The sequence below is a fragment of the Sebastes fasciatus genome, chromosome 15 (genome assembly GCF_043250625.1).
Source record: "Sebastes fasciatus isolate fSebFas1 chromosome 15, fSebFas1.pri, whole genome shotgun sequence".
NCBI lineage: Eukaryota > Metazoa > Chordata > Actinopteri > Perciformes > Sebastidae > Sebastes > Sebastes fasciatus.
This window is the reverse complement of record NC_133809.1, coordinates 18,329,154-18,349,063: the sequence shown is the minus strand read 5'-3', so window position 1 is coordinate 18,349,063 and position 19,910 is coordinate 18,329,154. Positions and strand designations below refer to the sequence as shown.

Here is a 19,910-nt window from a genome sequence, read left to right as displayed (position 1 = left end):
ATTCATCCATTCATTCGTTAAAAACTGTTAATGGATAATATAGCCAGACAGGAATGTCTGTTTTTGGCTGATCCACTAAATTAACAACCTCTCAAATCAGAGTAGAAAGGTATCACATTGATACAAAAATCATATAAAAATCCAATATTGTCATAAAGCTGTCGTTCTCATGGATTAAACCTGCAATGCTCTTGCAATCTATCAGATACATTTGAGGGATGGTTACTGTGGTATAAAGGGGAAACTGTCATTTAATTTCAAAGCAACACATAGTGCATATATGTGTGCAGCAGGAGGGGTTACGAATAAGCATTTTTACAGTCTCCCACAACCCACTGGTAGGTCACAATCCAGACTACTAGACGTAGAGTGCATCACATCACCGCCGACCACCCATGTGATCAGATCTTTGCCCCATGTGGGCGGCACATTAGAGGTCACCAGCACACCGTGGATCCAGTATCAGTGTGTCACATGAAAAGTACATTAAATGAACTTCTCATTATTTGCATCAATGGGTCTTTTTGTAATAATCTGAGAGACAAAAAGAAAAGGCTTTCAGGAGACATTTTCACATCAGAGAGAGAGAGAAAATGGTTAAAGGGGATTCAACTACAGACAAACACACACACACACACACATACACACAGTTTTGTAATATTGACAGAGCAGCCACCTCACACAGATAAAAGTGACATGCAGGGGTGGATTTCTGAGTAAAAACCCGAAGACCAGACGGATATCCAGACATGATTTCAAATGATGACTGCAGCACAGATACACTACACCATAACACGAGAAATAATGGTAAGCTTGCATTATGTAAACTGTCCTCATAATGATTTTTAGAAAACATATTTGCGTTATTATCTGTTGTTTACTTTGAGCTTACATCAAAGTGTCTTGTTTGTTCAGGATCTACGCGCATGGTCAGAGTTGGGTCCAGAAGTCTTCCACTGTATCCATGTGTGATCGTGTGTTTAGGACTGCTAAACACTATTCTGATGTTAACTGCTATTGTTATTGGGGTTTACTGTGAGTACAACTGATCCAAGGAAGGCGTTGTGTCTCTATACTTCACTTGTTTAGAGTCAGTTTGGAGTACACTGTACTAAACAATTCATTATCTAAGCTATGGACATATTTACCAAGTTTAGACGATCAAGTATATTCACCCTTTCAATACTCAATGTTAGGATTTGGTAAATACACACATTTTCTGCGAATCACCTATAAGATGAATAAAGTGGCCCTCTTCTCATCACAGGTGGCAAAGGCAGTGAGGAATCCGCTCCACACCAAATAACAGCACAAGCGCTCATCATAGAGGTGAGGCAACTTCAGATAATGCAGACTGAAGCGATTAAAGCTCAAGAAGAGGCCAAACAAGCATTAGAGGAAGAGCTCAGGAGCCATCAGCAATTAAAACTGCAGTTAGAGCAGAACAAGACCCTCAGCGACATCGTTCAGAAGCAGCTTGAGACACTAGATGTGGAGAGAGCAAGACTGCAGTCCGATTCATCTGATATACGTGAGAGGCTATTGCATTATTTTTTTTTGCTTTTTGGAATTAAACATTTTCTACTTGTTGTGACTTTAACTCATTTTCTTCTTTTAACAGTGGAAAGTTGTGGACGGTGCCAGTCAGGATGGCTTTTATTCAACACATCGTGCTACTTCCATGCTACACCAGCATCCGGTCCCTTAAAGAACTGGGCAGACAGCAGGGCGGACTGTGTCAGGCGTGGAGGCAATCTGGCTGTGATTGATAACTTGGAGGAGCAGGTGAGTCCAGTATCATGTGGTTGAAAACAAGAGACCAAAGAGTGGTGGAGTTATTCTTGATGTTTTAATGTGCACCAGTTGGCCTATTATATATACTGTAGTGCAGAGGTTTTCAAACTGTGAGACACGCCTCATGGCAGTGTTTAGATGACAGGTTATTGTAGTTTGACCCACTAAGTTGGCCTGCTTTCCCACACAGTCACGTTGCAGTGGAAACATTAAGGAATATAAGGTAATTGAAGTAGTATAAAGAGGCGATTTCTGATACTAAGAGCATCGCAGGTTGGGGGTTGAGGCCCACAGTGTTAAACCAGTGGGCTACCTCCGGATCTGAAAAGTGAAGCCAACGCGGAAGTGCCTTAAACCTGCATTCTTTGTAATAGCCAGCAGGGGGCGACTCCTCTGGTTGCGGCCATAACATCAAAGCTTTTCCTGACGTTTGAAATGATCTGCTATGAAAAGACCTGAGCTATAGATAATGTTAAGTTGGTATGTGAAAGCAAATTTTTTTTTGAGGCATGCTCCCCTCAGCATCTTATCAGTTGCTATCTAGACCTGCACTGCTAATAAATATGGTAAAGGTATAAGTAACAAACTGTGATGCTGTTTAAACTCTGTTTATCTAGATCAACCTTTTTGAGTACCTACCTAAACAGGACTCAGGCATTCGACCTTGGTGGAAAACTTCAGGGGGCATTTGGATTGGCCTTTCAGATATTCACACAGAGGGCAAATGGGTGTGGGTAAATAATGTGACTCTGCAAGATGGAGGGTAAGAGCTTTAAGACTTACTATGCAGCGTTGTTGTGTGTTAAAAGAATAACGCTCATGTGCTTTCTGATTATTATTAAGTATAACTTGGGCCTTGCTTTAGGTGCTGGATACAAGGGGAGCCAAACAACCATGGAGAAGTGGGTGAGAACTGTGCAGCTGTCTTGAACATTGCCAACCCTAGGGCAACGTGGTTTGATGCAAACTGCCAAGAAAACAAGGAATGGTTATGTGAAATGGACCCCAACTAGCTGTGGAGAGCCATATCCAGGCTGAGTCTCCCCAAAGAAGTTGCCTCCATAATGTCAAACAAGCTGGAACCACCATATGAGAAGAGAAGGCCCAGTTATTTTCCATATCAGCATTGATTGCATGCAAGTTTCTCTGGTCTTAAATAAATACATGGAATATATTAACAGTGGTTCTTCAATGCAGTTGTGCCTCAGTTACTAACCGTCTCCTGGTTGTAGCTTCATACTTAACGAACAGATATGAGAGTGGTATCATTCAGTTTTAGAAACCTCATTAACGGCATTATTAATCTTACAGTTGTGCATATATTAGAGGTGATGCTCTTGACTAACACATTGATGCTTTTGATTAATACAACAGATGCTTTTATTCATATTAATGATTATTTTCTGTCATATCTTCCTTTGTTTAGCCATGCTAGCAGCAGTCGGCCCCCACTTTGGTCCAGATTGAAATATCTATTTGATGGATGTCAGGAAATTTTGTACAGACATCACGATCGTCAAAGGATGAATCCTAATGACTTTGATGATCCCGACTTTTTCCGCTAGCGCCACCATCAAATTAAAATTTGTATTTGTCCGATACCTGCAAAACTAATGACATTCCCATCAGCCGCAGCTATACTTTGCATTTGGTACTAACTAGCAAATGTTAGCATGTTATGCTGAACTAAGTTGGTGAACATGGTAAACATTATACCTGCTAAACACCAGCATCTTAGCATTGTTATTGTGTGCGTGTTAGCATGCTGATGTTAGCATGGCTGTAGACTGTAGTCTTATTATGGTGTAAACATAAGAGTACATGTAAAAAAAAAAAAAAAATAGAGCTCAGGTTCCTCTATGTGTTTATTCTTAATGTAAATAAAGGTTGAGTGCATGAATTATATTTTACTACTTTGGAGCAGTTACACTCATTTAAGAAAACTTAAGAAAAAATAAATTAAGAATCTTTCTTTCAAAGCAACACTTAAATGTGTGAGCAGCGGGGGGTGCAAATAAGTTATTAATGCCATTCTCGGTCACTGCCAAAGACATCAAGAACTCCCAGCAAGCATGCTGATGCTGCGGGAACCAACGCACGGGCATCGATCACAGGGACGTCCCACACCAACACACATGGACGTACTGAGGAGAGATGCTGGACAGTGCTGGCGAGCTAGCCAGATGTATGGTGGACTGAGACAGCTGGAAGCTCCACTTGAAAGCCCGTCTGGGGACGACCCAATGACATCAATTCCGATAGTTGTATTATCTCTCTTTCCATCCACCACTATTGGTTTTGTGTTATCAGTCCTACTTGTATTAGCTATTACAGCTGCTAGGCTACTATTGTGGCTGCTTCTCTATCTCTCTCTCTCTCTCTCTATCTATCTATCCCCCCAGCCGGTCTCGGCAGATGACCGCCCGCCCTGCGCCCGGTTCTGCTCCAGGTTTCTTCCCAGTAATCGGGGAGTTTTTCCTGGCCACAGTGCGCTTGGTGGATCCTGTTGGGTCTCTAAACTCTGGTGTACGGTCATAGACCTGCTCTATATATAAAGCGTCTTGAGATAACTTCTGTTGTGATTTGACGCTATACAAAAATAAATTGATTTGATTTGATTTGATCTATACTTGATAACATTGGTTACATTATGACCCCTGGCTGCCCTTTCAAAATGTCCCACAACTCAGACTTTCAGATGTACAGAACATCCCGGCCACCCACTTGCTTACAGTTTTTCTCGATTGTTTACACACATTTTCTGAAAGCATGCCTCATACTCTCAGAACTCTACACACAAATCAAAAAACACACACACAATGGGCAAAACCCCTCAATTCTCCTGCAAAATTAAACTTTACATTCAAAACAATGTTATTTCTTCTCAAAATGGTATTTTGTTTTCAAATGACACACACAAACCATCATATGAATAGACATTTATAAGAACCAGTTGAACACTGATGTGCTCAATGTAAAACACTATGATGAATGGAAAACACTTCTTCTCCATTCATCATAATGACTTAGGCCCTTTTTTTGTTCAGTGTTACACTTACTACAGACAGTACATACTTAAGTGTGTTGTAAAATATTTTAGAATATTGTTTTTATACTCAGAACACACAAATACACGGTAACAAATATATTTTATTTTCCCCACAAAAACAATGTACACAGTGTACATCCCAACCAACACAAAGTTGCACATACAGTGGTCTACATACAAAACAACAGAAGAATTTACTGTATACAGTTACAGTAAAAAAAACGAAAAAAAAACTATGCTGCATCCTCTTTTCTGTTTCGGTCTGGCCACAGCACCTCACCCACATCACAAGCAATGTTTTCCCTGGCCAAGCAGCGGGGGAAATATCGCTTAGCATGTCGAATCCAGCCATGAAAAGCATCAACTGATTGCTAATTGTAACACTGTGTGACAGGTGTTTGCCCATGTGTTGAGTCAGTGTGCATAGTAGGGCAATTGACTTTAGAATTTTGAATGACAGTGTGTTCCTTGTGAAAACGAGATTTTCTTCATGAAAATTGTGCCAAATGCAGAGAATTGTGTGTAGTGTTCTGAAAAAAGTGTGTTTTAGAACTGCAATTTGAGTGTAAAGCAGGAATTGTGCTTGTAGTTTAGCAGAATTGGTTCAGGTGGTTGGTGCATGAGTTACATGTTGTGGTCATTGTGTGTCAAGTACCAGTATTTGTGTGTAAACAATTGAGAAAAACTGTAATCTTTTCCCAACGTGGGCGCCACATGAGAACCCACCAAAGCAAACTTTGTGAATCTGGATTTGTTTATTGTTCCATTTGTCTTAAGAGTGAAGTTCCTCAAATGACCATGTCGTTAAATCTATAGATATGGCATTCCAGTCTGAGCATACTGGTTTCAAACCAGTAATGGCTTTAATTTGCACCTAAAATAACAGAGAGCCCAAAAACGTTAAAGACAATTTCACATATCAAGAGAGGAGAGCGGGAACGCAAGCACACATATTCACACACACAGTTTTGTAATATTGACAGAGCACCCATACCAGAGGATATCCGGACATGCTTTCAAATGATGACTACAGCACAGATGGAAAATTATTACATCATAACATGGGTTGTGTGGTCAGAGCCACTAGTAGGCGAGTCCAGTATGATGTAAACAAGAGGGGACGGAGTGAGTAGATAGGCGGTGATATTTTATATGTTTTAATTTACACCGGTGCCTTTTAAAAGGTTTATTATTAGCATGGCACAGGCCGATAAAAGTAGCAGGGACCCTGAAATGAAAGCTTTATTGGAAAATATTTTTCCAAAACAGTGAAAACAAAACAAGCCCACCAAAACCAACCTGGAGATACACCACCACCACCACCCACACAGCCAATGTAACACTTTACTTCAAGAATTATGGAGCAAAAATGTATTTGATCACTGCGAATTAGCTATCATAATTTGTGTAATTTTATTAATTATATTTAAAAGAAACCTCTTGTACAATAGTTTATGATGAAAGACTGTGTGTGTCCAAACAAATCTGCTAAAAGGTTGCTGAAAGTGCTGATTAGCACTAAGTAAGAATATAAGAGTGTCCTAAAGGGATATACCTCAGGGTACAGTTAGTCAATTAAAAAAAAAAATGGAAAGAGAAAAATGCCACAGCTTACAACAGGCTGTCCTTTTAAAAGGTGTGTGAAAGAGAGGCAACCAAGAGGCCTCTGAGGGAGCTACAGGGTTGGCTGGAGCAGAAGCAGAAACACACCTTCCTCAAAATGAGGCCTTGCAGTGTCAGCATCAGGATGCTTCCTTGCAGTATGTCCAGGAAAACTTGCGTAACAGGAATTTATAACCATATCCTAATCTGTTATACGGGTGGGGTTATGAGAAGTTGACAAAAAGTACATAAACTTCCCTCTTCTGTGAACTTCCTCTTTCATCAGATAGCTGAATAGACACTTTTTCACAGAAAAAAGTCTGCAAGTTCTTGTGCAAAATGTACAAATATGTCTTTAGAAAATACTTTAAGGTACATTCGATGTAGAACAAGATTATTACATATATGGAAATATTTGTTTAAAATAATTTCATATTTATGTGCATATTTAGTATTATTTTTTATGGTTTAAATGATTTAAAAATGATTTGTATGTTACGTACATATTTCTCATAATGAAAAGATTTATGTTCACATAACAAAAGAGTACATAAATACATTACACATTTTACTTCTATTTTGTAAAAAGTTGTGCATTACAATACAACTTCATTGTCCGCTTTAGTACAAATATGTCTTGCAAATTGAGCAGCAGAAGACCATCAATGACAATTATCAGAGACAGATTGAGGCACTGCAAACTATTTTTTAAGAAGAATAAAACACCTTTGAGATTGGTCTCATGCTTCTGTGCATTTTTCACCTTCAGTTATTCTAACTGTATGCCAACAGTCAGCACCAAGTAAAGTGCAGCTCAATACGATATTATTGTGTTCACCCTTTATGTGTGATATAGCAACACACGGTCGGTCCACCACTTTGGTCCAGACTGAAATATCTCATCAACTATTGCATGGATGACATTTTGTCACATTTTGTAACATTTTTGACAGTCATCATGTTTACCTCAGGGGTAATAACTTTCATGATCCTCGTAAATTTCATCCAGCGCCACCATCAGGTCAATTTTTTCAGTGTGTCCAATACTTCAATTTATGACCAAATGCCTACAAAACTAACATTCCCATCAGCCTCAGCTGAACTTCATGTTCAATGCGAGTTGCAAATGTTAGCATACCAACACATTAAACTAAGATGATGACCATAATAAAGATTATCTGCCAAACATCAGAATGTGGTAATTGTGAGCGCAGGGCATGTTAGCATGCTGATGTCTGAATGAGTACTGCAGTCTGACTTCTGCTGATGACCCCGTGCTCACCACTGTTTGTTTGTTCTAGATTTCTCTGTTTTTTACTAACTGGTTTTTAATGTGTGTTGTTTTCTGTGTTTGGTGAGCCGAAGACAAATTTCCACCCTGGTGTACAATAAAGTTTTATTGTATTGTATTGTATTGTATGTTAAACTATAGCTCAAAGCACTGTGCCTTAGTAAAACCCCACATAGCTGCTACACAAAACAGCTTTGTGAGAATGGAAAAGACCGTATGCTGAGCTACTACAGCACCACATCAGTGCAACACCCTCACAGTTGGATACATGCACACACATACAAAACCTTCCATTAATGCAACCCTTCCTCTGTGTTTTCCATGCAACACCTAATTCTCATCTGCAACGCTCCGACGGGTGGATTCACATTCAGACACACTCCTCCTCTTCACAGATATAAGCGCAGGGGAAAAACAGATCAGTAAGCAGAGCTACAGCACTGCAATAGAAGAATCCACAAAGAAGCACAGATGATGGGCAGAAAATATAATTTATACCAATGTCTCAACTTTTCTTTAATACTGAAGGAAATTTTCACTCCCGCTATGAAATGTTTGGACAAAGTATGATTTTGACAGTGTCTGACATGTTTCTTACTTAGCATCAGGACATCAAATTTGCACCAAAAATCAGATCAAATTATACATGATCAAAAAAGAAAACTACCTGACCTATTGGAATAAAATTTTAAAAACACGACACAAGTTAGGACGACACAATTAATCGAATATTAATCGCAATCACAATTTTGGCTTCCGACAATTAAATGAACATGATCGACTGCGATATTGACATTTAAAATGTGTGCTCCACTCATAGAAAACTCAGCTGCATATTAAATCAAGCGCTTCCTAAACTGACAGCCAGCCGGCGTTGAAGATGTTTTGGCATTACTGAATGTTGCGGCTGCAGTCCAGAGTACAAGAGTAATATACTTTTTTAAACAAAAATGCACTGAACTCAGGTGAAGAACCTTATTTTTTAAATATTATTCTAATGCAAAGATTTGCACAACGTGAAAGTGAGAGTAGTGCTCTGCTTTTTTTAATTTTGAGTAAAATGTTTTGGTACAATTTTACTTTGATTCTAGGAGATGCACTGTGAATAAGGATCAGTCTTGTTTTTTTTGGGGGGGGGCATTTTTTAGCATTTTATTGACAGGACAGTGGATAGAGTCTTGGAAAGGGGGGAGAGAGAGAGAGATGACATGCGTAAAGGGCCACAGGCCGGATGCGAACCCGGGCCACCGCGGCTAGGACTGAGCCTTTGCCATATATGGGCGCCCACTCTACCAACTGAGCTAACCAGGCACCCAGGATCAGTCTTATTTTGATGCAAATACTTGTACATTAGCAGGAATGTAACACAACATGGAAGTGAAAGCAGTCTGTTTATTTAAATGTTAAAGTCCAGTAAAAGATATCTGTTGTCCCTAAAAATCAATGAATAATCGCGGTAAATAATCACGATCTCAATATTGATCAAAATAATCGTGATTATCAAGCTATTTTCATACACTAGCCCCATATCTCAGCACTATTGCTGATGAAAAGCTGAAGACAAACAAGACAAACATGGCTATAACCAACAGAAGACAGGCTGTGTTTGTGTAAAATGGACTGTACTTTTTAAAGTGTATTTGTTATCTTGTGACGATTTTGTTTTCTTGTGTAAAACATAATTATTCAATAAGAGAGAGAGTGAGAGTAGTTGTAATTTAATTTGGCAATTTGAAATTTAGCTTTGGCAATAGTATAACTATCATTTTTGCCAATAAAGCTTTTTTTGTTTTGTTTTTTTTTAGAAAAAAAGAAGAAGAATAGAATTATAGAACGTACGTAGCTAGACTAGACTCTGTCTCAGATATTTAGACTTTAGAATCTCTCAGAACTGAATGATATCATTAAGAGAACTCCACATAACAAGAATTCCATCTCAATCTGGTCGTGGCAACCTTCAGAGTAAGAAGTGTATTACTGCGTCTGCAAAATACTTGGAAATATTTTATTACAAAAATGTCTTCCTCATCTTCCACACTGATGAGGAATGATATACTCTGCAGCAAGTCCACCCGCTACACAGTATTGGACCTTCATGGAGCAGGAAGCTATGGCAAAGTTGCCAAGTGTGTCAACTTGAAAACTAACAGGTTGGTATTGGGTCAGATCAGTCTCAATATTAATGAATGTAATGAAATGTATTTTGTGATTTATATATAAATGACTCACTCCACAAATATATTTCTGATGCACACACAAATATGTCTTGTTTTAAATAAATGTAATAGAAATCCACAAATATATGTATTTAAAAGTATTTGCAATTTTCATCAAAAACACATTTGGATGTTGTTACATTTATATACAAACTGTTGAACCTGCATTTACAAACTGCTTGTCATTTGTGAACTTCACTGCATTTGTGTGTGTTTTTTTTTTTTAGCCTCCCCTGACGTGCACCGATCTACAAATGCATTTTTTTCAAAAGGGAATTATCTGTAGTCAATCAGATGTCTCCTTCCTTTCAGCCAATCACATGAGCGTACCCCCACAGGGGTATGATTTACGTCATGCGCAGGGTGTACGACGATAACTATTTTTGTGTGCAGTGACAAATATTTTTGTGGAGAGAGTCATTTATATATAAATAACAAAATACATTTGTGAATCCTTCTGTGTGCATTTGTTAATATTGACACTGATCGGACCCCATAGGTTGGTGGCAATTAAAATCCACAACTGGAGTAAAAATTATGCCAAGGAAGTGGCAATGCTGAAGGCAGTCAGGGTTCTCGACCCAGAGAAAAAGAACATAGTGAGATTCATAGAAAATTTCACGTTCAAGCGACTCTCCTGCCTGGCCTTCGAGATGTTGGACAAGAGCCTCTGGGAGCTGATGCAAGAGAGGAACTACATGCCACTGAGGCTTAATGAAATTCGCCCCGTGGTCTACCAGCTACTCGTAGCATTTGAAGCCCTGAAGAGTATTGGCATTGTTCACGCAGACTTGAAACCTGACAACATAATGCTTGTTAATCACAGGAACAAGCCCTTCAAGGTGAAGCTAATCGACTTTGGTCTGGCCCGTCCAGTGAGCAAACTGCAGGATGGGGTTACCATACAGATTGAGTCACACAGGGCTCCAGAGGTGACCTTAGGCCTCCCCTTGTCTGAAGCTGTTGACATGTGGGGAGTGGGATGCGTCATGTCGTTCATATACTTTGGCGTCAACCTCTTCCGTGGAAAATCTGCATATCGTAGGATGAAAGCTATGGTGCACATGCTGGGTCAGCCAGAGGACCACCTGCTGGATGCTGGTAAAAACACCTGGCAGTATTTCAGCAGGGAGGAGGGCTCCAGCGGTCCACGGTGGAGACTAAAGACGCCACTGGAGTACAAGGACGCAACTGGTGACAAAGCCCGTGTTGCATGGGAATTTTTCGACACAGCCAGGAATTTGGAGGATGCAGTGCAGAATTTCCCAGAGAAAACGGACGCTCTTGAGTTTGAAGATAGGATGGAATTTTTAAGCCTCCTAAAATCCTGTCTGCATCTGGATGCTGGAAAGAGAGACACACCCAGGGAAGCCCTACTACACAAATTTGTTACATTGGCTCACCTGGTAGATGAAGACACCAGCTCATACGCAGACCAGGCCTTTGACTACATGAATATGTCCAATTTGCAAAGCGTAGAGAAATCTGACCAGACCTCAAACTCAAGTGATGGAATCTCAGGCACTGATATCTCCAGCGATGAAGAGCCAGACCCCAGGGCTCTCAAGATTTACTTAAAGAAAGAGCGATGTGAGGATGCAGATGTTGACACTTCCAGCGGTGAAGATGATATTGAGTCTGCCACCAGTGGCTCCTGTTATGGACACTATTCTACGCCAAGTTTCAGCGAGGGAGAAATTCCAGCTGGCTTAAAGAGTGAATCATCCTCTTCTACTGTCAGTGATGAAGATGATATCGAGTCAGACTCCAGTGACTCCTGTGATGGCGACTCATCTCTTACAAGTTTCAGCGAAGGAGAAGAGTCTGTTGCTGCTACCTATGATGACAATACAGACACTGGTTTTGTGCCAGTTGTCTGTAACACCAATGATGACGGAGCTTCGGCTACCTCAACTGGTGGAGCGGCAGCCTCCATTACTTCAGAAGACGGAGCTGCCGCCGCCATTGGACCCGATGATGTCAAGAAAAAGAAAAAAAGGAATGTGTTTCAGAGGACCCGCAAATTCTTCAGTAGGGTGGAGGCAAGAGTTCGGTACATCTTTAAATGTCACAACTAGTTAAGTTGACTTGACAGCAAAAATAAAATGTCAGCATAAAAATGTAAATGTATGATTCCGAATGTTTATTGATAATTTAGGGGGAAATAAGAATGCTTGCAAACTCATTTATGGAGTATGTACAGTAACTACACATGTTTAAGTAATTTGACCACATAGCAACACTCACTCAGCATCATTACTTTCTCCATGGGAAAATAATCTTAAACCTGATGGTAGAGTTTTATTAGGGCTATTAAAAACAACAAGATGTCCTAAGAAGCTCAGCTGGATCATATTCAGCAAATATTTGGGAGCTCTTAAGAGGTGCAAAGCCATTTGGCTTTTTATAGATATGAAACAATATCTAAAAGTCAGGCCTTGATGAACAAGATTTGATTCATCTGCATTCTGTTTAGAAGATTTTTTTTATGAATTTACTGAGCAATATAAAAGTTTGAGAAAGCAACTATTTTTAACTGTGTTGATCCTAAAATATTTACCAGCTATGCTTATAAGGCTATTAGAGATACATGTTGATGATGCCTGTCAAACTGCATGATGTGTTGGTAAAGAAAAAAATTACAATAAAGTTGTTGATTTATTGAGGTATTCTACACAACGCAAGAAGGTACTGGAAGCAAAAGATAGCAAATGAAAAAGGATCAAAACTTTTGCACATTTGGGTGTTTGAAATAAAGACAAACATTGTGGATGTTTTAAGTTGATAAAGACCAAATACCAAATGTTAATAATGAAGGTAAAGCAAATTTGAAACCTCCACACTTTTTGTGTAAGGAAATGAATTATTGCAACTATGCTAATTTCAAAAGGTCCTCTGAATTAAAAAGCAAAATACTTTGCTCGTCTCTGCCATAGAAATAAAATGGGAGTAAAAGGGTCATTCAACTGTTTGCTGAGGTAATTTGACTAGTACAAAAGAAAATGGCGATTGTTGTTAGTTGTTATGGTGACAACAGAACACAAGTCAGCGGAGCCGTAAAGTTTTGCTCCAGCCTCGGTCTGGGTCTCATTCACATGAACGGAGGAAGGAAAATAACTCTTTATTCAGCTATTAGTGCATTTTACAACTTTTAGGACCTAATGATTTAAATAAGGGTTATTCAAGTTTTCATACTGGGAAGTTGATTTACCTAAAAACAAAAAAGATCCGCTGAGTTACAGACGTCTCTTTCCTAATGTAAGTCTATGGGGAAAAGTCTTTTTGGGCCAAATGGCATCACATGATGGACACAAAAGGTGTAGTACGGCCGCTAAAGAAAATTTGCTTCACAGTCCGGTGCTCTTCCTGGAGGCTTGGAACGAACGCAGCTCCCGGAAGCCAGTCTCCACCAAAATTGCGTTCCCATAGAACTAAACTGCATAACCAAAATACGTTTTGAGGTTAAATATATTTTCTCCTGGATTACGGTCGCATTGACGTGATTAACACTGTAAACTGAAACAACAAAAACAAATGTGCAACAAAACTACTGGGTTAAGTTTGGTAAAAAAAAACATCAGGTTTGGCTAAAAATGACTACATTTCACACGGGACATGAACAGTGGTCTCAAGGGGGAAAGTCTGGTGTTTGTTGCTTACTAGCTTGCTAATTTCACCATGCTTTAACGCCTCACTCGTTACAGAAAACGAGCTGAACAAAGTTGACACTCATGTTGCAATGGCAATGTGCTTCTCTTTGCTGTGTGGATGAAAAATGAAGTTGTTAATTTGACTCATTTACTCTGGCTCTCTGTGCTTTGTAACGTTACTACTCCACTGCTCGTTTAGTCGTTACTGCAAAAACTCACCTCATTGAGTCCGTGACTTGCTACAAGTCGGTTTAGTTTATACAGAAGTCAGCCCGCTATGGCAACGGTACGCATAAAAATTGCCGCCGCTCTGACCATCCTGCTACGTTGATTTGAATGGGAATGCCCGTTCTACTCCTAATCCTTATTCTATGGTCTCCGCCCTCCAGAGCAACAACTTCACTTCCTTTTATCCGTCACGGGCGGACACGTGTCTTGGGGTATGGGGTATAACACATGCACATGATGCTGAGGCTGTTGTTAACATAATATTTCCTATTCCTTAGTGTATATGTAGAATAAATTAAAATAATATAAATATATAATCATGTTTAAACCTTAAATAATATTGTAAGTTGTTTCTACATTATTATTATTTTGTTTGAGTAAGTTAAGTTTGATTGTTTTTTTGTTTTTTTTACTCAAACTTTTTCCTTTTCAGCACAATTTAATCCTTTAGAAACACTCAAATATTTCTCAATTTCTCTAGTTCTACAAACAGTCAACACATTTCCATTTAAGATATAATGAAATTGTTTATATCTCCATGGAACATTCAAGGTCTCAGCTCCTCTGCATTTGGTTTGAAGAGCAGATGTTCTTAATTTATAAAAGGGATTAGTGACAGTGATATAAATCTGCAGGAGACCTTGTTCCCCTCAGGATGAATTGTAACAACTTTCATGATCCCCTGAGTTTTCATCTATGATGATGCAACACATCCATCCCTTGTGCTCTCCATGCAACACTTAGATCTCTTAAGAAACATCTGCAATGCTCTGACCATCACCGATAAACAATCACTTAGGGCGGTACTCACATTCAGACAAACTCCTCCTCGTTCACTGATGTAAAAGCAGGAGGCGAACAGATCAGTAGGAACAGCTGCAGCACAGCAATGGAGAATCCACAAAGTTGGGCACATGATGGGCAGAAAAGATCATTTACACGGAAGTTTTCTCAAGTTTTCTTCAACACTGGTGGACATTTTCGCAACAAAATGTTTGGACAAGGTACGACTTTAAAATCTCCCACAGTGTCTGACACATTTCTTACTTCCTCTCCACTTTTCCCTCACTGTTTTCTTTTTTCACTCTTTCTCTCAGCAAATGAACCTGTTTTAATGTTGTCATCATTCAAATGTTATTGAATATCATTAGGCCAAGCCTTATTACCAAGACTAACTGATTGTAGCTTTAAAGTCATATTTATCACAGTCATCATCTATCATACTCTTTACTTCTATACAATCTCTCTGATTTATAATATTCACAGGTGGAGATGGATGTAACCGACTGGTTTTACTCTGCTTGGGTCTTCTCAATGTTGTTCTGCTGATATTTGCGGTTGTTATTGGGATTAACTGTGAGTATGAAAAAGTTCCTCCTTCTGTGGAGCTTCACTTTTATTACATAGCTATATAGACACTTTTTCACACAAAAAAAAGTCTGCAGTGTCTTATGCATATATTTCAATGTGCTTTACAAAATGTTTTAAGGTACCTTCAATGCAGAACAAGATAACTATATGGAAGTATTTGTTAAATTTGTCATGTGTGTACATATTCTGTATTATTTTTATGATCTTTAATGACTTACAAATTATATCTCTTTATTAGCTTGTAAATCCTGTCCAGTTTTGCAATCAAAATCAATGCAGTCTTTTAAATTTAAACTTTCAAATGCATTTTTCTCCTAATAAAAAGATACATTTTCACATACATCTTAACAAAACATTACAAAAACAAACTACACTTTTTACTTCTGTTTTATAAAAAGTTATGAATTACAAAATACAACTTATTTGTCCGCTACAGTACAAATATGTCTTTGACTGCATTACTGCACACTGTTTTGACACAGATCTCGCTCTCTTTGTGACAATGTGTTTTCACCTCTTCAGGTGCCAAAGTCACTGAGGGTTCCCTCCAGGCTTCACACTCAGCTGCAACACAGCTCATCAATGATCTTAACTATCTCCGCAGCAACTACAGCGATGTGATCAAAGCCGAAGAGGAGGCCAAGAACGCGTTAGAGAGAGCGCTCAAAAACCATACACAAATAAAAGTGCAAATTGAGAAGCAGAAGACCATCAATGACAATTATCACAGACAGTTTGAGGCACTGCGAACAGAGCAGATAAGTCTGCAGTCCAACATATCGGCTTTGGGTGAGACAGAGTTGTATTGCAGTTTATAAATACAGTTTTAATTTCACCTGTTAACCTAAAGTGACTATAAATCTTATGTTTCTCCCAGAGGGAAGCTGTGGTATATGCCTCTCCGGATGGATTCATCTCAACTCATCCTGCTATTTCTTTTCTTCCACTGAGTCCTCTACTACGCCAAAGAACTGGCACGATAGCAGAGCAGACTGTATCGGACGTGGAGCCGACCTGGTTGTGATCGATAACCAGGAGGAGCAGGTGGGTTGAAAACACACGAGAAAGATTGTAAAGAATATTTCAATAATAATGTTGAAATAAATATTTATACATTTGAATTTTACAGAGCTCTTTAAAAATAAAAATGTCTTTGTGTGCTTACACAGAAACTTGTGAGTCTCACCATTGAACCAATGGAAGACGGCCATGCGTGGAAGGGATACTGGATTGGTCTCACTGACACAGAGATAGAGGGGCAATGGGTCTGGATTAATAATGTCACCGAGGTGGAACAAAAGTGAGAGCTGCAGTATTATACTCTTAATGTTGTAGTAATTATGGATTATTATTAATTACATTTTTTAATTGTTTGATTTTTCAAAGGTACTGGATGGATGGAGAACCAAACGACCGTGGACACCAGGGAGAAGACTGTGGTGTTACAGTTTATAGCTCCGATAATCCCTGGCAGACCCGTATTGACGCCGGTTGCTACCGGCACAAAAAGTATTGGATATGTGAAATGTAGGGTTGTAACAGTATGAGAATCTGTTATGGAAATTGTGGTATTAAAGGTTCACGTGCATGTAATTTGTATGAAATTTAATATGAAATGTTACCTTTTGAAATATATTCATAACACTGCTAAGCATGAGAAAAGCAGGAATTATATGACCCTGGGTTATCAGTTGACTTGTGTGTTAGATATCACCAGAGGAGCAGAAGTCTGCACGCTGCCCTCTCTCACTTCACAATTCTCATCCCATCACAAAACAACAGCACTTACACACTAAGAGCTTGTTGTTAACATAATATTTCCTATTTCTTAGTGTATATGTAGAATACATTAAAATAATATAAATATAGAATCATGTTTAAACCTTAAATAATATTGTAAGTTGTTTCTACATCATTATTATTTTGTTTGAGTAAGTTAAGTTTGATTGCTTTTTTTTTTTTTACTCAAACTTTTTCCTTTTCAGCACAATTTAATCCTTTAGAAACACTCAACTATTTCTCAATTTCTCTAGTTCTACAAACAGTCAACACATTTTCAGTTAAGGTATAATGAAATTGTTTATATCTCCATGGAACATTCAAGGTCTCAGCTCCTCTGCATTTGGTTTGAAGAGCAGATGTTCTTAATTTATAAAAGGGATTAGTGACAGTGATATAAATCTGCAGGAGACCTTGTTCCCCTCAGGATGAATTGTAACACACCCATCCCTTGTGCTCTCCATGCAACACTTAGATCTCTTAAGAAACATCTACAATGCGCTGACCATCACCGATAAACAATCATTTAGGGCGGTACTCACATTCAGACAAACTCCTCCTCGTTCACTGATATAAAAGCAGGAGGCGAACAGATCAGTAGGAACAGCTGCAGCACAGCAATGGAGAATCCACAAAGAAGCACAGATGATGGGCAGAAAAGATCATTTACAACAAAGTTTTCTCAAGTTTTCTTCAACACTGGTGGACATTTTCGCTACAAAATGTTTGGACAAGGTACGACTTTAAAATCTCCCACAGTGTCTGACACATTTCTTACTTCCTCTCCACTTTTCCCTCACTGTTTTCTTTTTTCACTCTTTCTCTCAGCAAATGAACCTGTTTTAATGTTGTCATCATTCAAATGTTAATGAATATCATTAGGCCAAGCCTTATTACCAAGACTAACTGATTGTAGCTTTAAAGTCATATTTATCACGGTCATCATCTATCATACTCTTTACTTCTATACAATCTCTCTGATTTATAATATTCACAGGTGGAGATGGATGTAACCGACTGGTTTTACTCTGCTTGGGTCTTCTCAATGTTGTTCTGCTGATATTTGCGGTTGTTATTGGGATTAACTGTGAGTATGAAAAAGTTCCTCCTTCTGTGGAGCTTCACTTTTATTACATAGCTATATAGACACTTTTTCACACAAAAAAAAGTCTGCAGTGTCTTATGCATATATTTCAATGTGCTTTACAAAATGTTTTAAGGTACCTTCAATGCAGAACAAGATAACTATATGGAAGTATTTGTTAAATTTGTCATGTGTGTACATATTCTGTATTATTTTTATGATCTTTAATGACTTACAAATTATATCTCTTTATTAGCTTGTAAATCCTGTCCAGTTTTGCAATCAAAATCAATGCAGTCTTTTAAATTTAAACTTTCAAATGCATTTTTCTCCTAATAAAAAGATACATTTTCACATACATTTTAACAAAAAATTACAAAAATAAACTACACTTTTTACTTCTGTTTTATAAAAAGTTATGAATTACAAAATACAACTTATTTGTCCGCTACAGTACAAATATGTCTTTGACTGCATTACTGCACACTGTTTTGACACAGATCTCGCTCTCTTTGTGACAATGTGTTTTCACCTCTTCAGGTGCCAAAGTCACTGAGGGTTCCCTCCAGGCTTCACACTCAGCTGCAACACAGCTCATCAATGATCTCAACTATCTCCGCAGCAACTACAGCGATGTGATCAAAGCCGAAGAGGAGGCCAAGAACGCGTTAGAGAGAGCGCTCAAAAACCATACACAAATAAAAGTGCAAATTGAGAAGCAGAAGACCATCAATGACAATTATCACAGACAGTTTGAGGCACTGCGAACAGAGCAGATAAGTCTGCAGTCCAACATATCGGCTTTGGGTGAGACAGAGTTGTATTGCAGTTTATAAATACAGTTTTAATTTCACCTGTTAACCTAAAGTGACTATAAATCTTATGTTTCTCCCAGAGGGAAGCTGTGGTATATGCCTCTCCGGATGGACTCATCTCAACTCATCCTGCTATTTCTTTTCTTCCACTGAGTCCTCTACTACGCGAAAGAACTGGCACGATAGCAGAGCAGACTGTATCGGACGTGGAGCCGACCTGGTTGTGATCGATAACCAGGAGGAGCAGGTGGGTTGAAAACACACGAGAAAGATTGTAAAGAATATTTCAATAATAATGTTGAAATAAATATTTATACATTTGAATTTTACAGAGCTCTTTAAAAATAAAAATGTCTTTGTGTGCTTACACAGAAATTTGTGAGTCTCACCATTGAACCAATGGAAGACGGCCATGCGTGGAAGGGATACTGGATTGGTCTCACTGACACAGAGATAGAGGGGCAATGGGTCTGGATTAATAATGTCACCGAGGTGGAACAAAAGTGAGAGCTGCAGTATTATACTCTTAATGTTGTAGTAATTATGGATTATTATTAATTACATTTTTTAATTGTTTGATTTTTCAAAGGTACTGGATGGATGGAGAACCAAACGACCGTGGACACCAGGGAGAAGACTGTGGTGTTACAGTTTATAGCTCCGATAATCCCTGGCAGACCCGTATTGACGCCGGTTGCTACCGGCACAAAAAGTATTGGATATGTGAAATGTAGGGTTGTAACAGTATGAGAATCTGTTATGGAAATTGTGGTATTAAAGGTTCACGTGCATGTAATTTGTATGAAATTTAATATGAAATGTTACCTTTTGAAATATATTCATAACACTGCTAAGCATGAGAAAAGCAGGAATTATATGACCCTGGGTTATCAGTTGACTTGTGTGTTAGATATCACCAGAGGAGCAGAAGTCTGCACGCTGCCCTCTCTCACTTCACAATTCTCATCCCATCACAAAACAACAGCACTTACACACTAAGAGCTTGTTGTTAACATAATATTTCCTATTTC

The 19,910-nt window shown here is 38.7% G+C and overlaps 4 protein-coding genes across 4 annotated transcripts; all 4 read left to right on the top strand.

Annotated features, from left to right (window-relative positions):
* The first annotated feature begins 646 nt into the window (after window positions 1-646).
* LOC141783603 (low affinity immunoglobulin epsilon Fc receptor-like) lies at window positions 647-2,972 on the top strand. Its single transcript, XM_074660996.1, has 6 exons — window positions 647-807; window positions 916-1,035; window positions 1,268-1,531; window positions 1,622-1,785; window positions 2,412-2,557; window positions 2,660-2,972. The coding sequence occupies exons 1-6, from the start codon at window positions 750-752 to the stop codon at window positions 2,805-2,807; spliced, it is 900 nt and encodes a 299-aa protein (XP_074517097.1). The 5' UTR covers window positions 647-749; the 3' UTR covers window positions 2,808-2,972.
* A 6,606-nt stretch (window positions 2,973-9,578) lies between these two features.
* On the top strand, window positions 9,579-12,078 carry LOC141783731 (homeodomain-interacting protein kinase 1-like). The gene is made up of 2 exons (XM_074661187.1): window positions 9,579-9,886; window positions 10,452-12,078. The coding sequence occupies exons 1-2, from the start codon at window positions 9,753-9,755 to the stop codon at window positions 12,028-12,030; spliced, it is 1,713 nt and encodes a 570-aa protein (XP_074517288.1). The 5' UTR covers window positions 9,579-9,752; the 3' UTR covers window positions 12,031-12,078.
* Window positions 12,079-14,703: 2,625 nt separating this feature from the next.
* LOC141783730 (asialoglycoprotein receptor 1-like) lies at window positions 14,704-16,917 on the top strand. Its single transcript, XM_074661186.1, has 6 exons — window positions 14,704-14,834; window positions 15,097-15,186; window positions 15,724-15,990; window positions 16,079-16,245; window positions 16,371-16,501; window positions 16,588-16,917. Exons 1-6 carry the CDS (start codon window positions 14,720-14,722, stop codon window positions 16,730-16,732), a joined length of 915 nt encoding a protein of 304 aa, XP_074517287.1. The 5' UTR covers window positions 14,704-14,719; the 3' UTR covers window positions 16,733-16,917.
* A 641-nt stretch (window positions 16,918-17,558) lies between these two features.
* Window positions 17,559-19,798, top strand: LOC141752058 (asialoglycoprotein receptor 1-like). Its single transcript, XM_074609844.1, has 6 exons — window positions 17,559-17,715; window positions 17,978-18,067; window positions 18,605-18,871; window positions 18,960-19,126; window positions 19,252-19,382; window positions 19,469-19,798. The coding sequence occupies exons 1-6, from the start codon at window positions 17,601-17,603 to the stop codon at window positions 19,611-19,613; spliced, it is 915 nt and encodes a 304-aa protein (XP_074465945.1). The 5' UTR covers window positions 17,559-17,600; the 3' UTR covers window positions 19,614-19,798.
* Window positions 19,799-19,910: the final 112 nt, after the last annotated feature.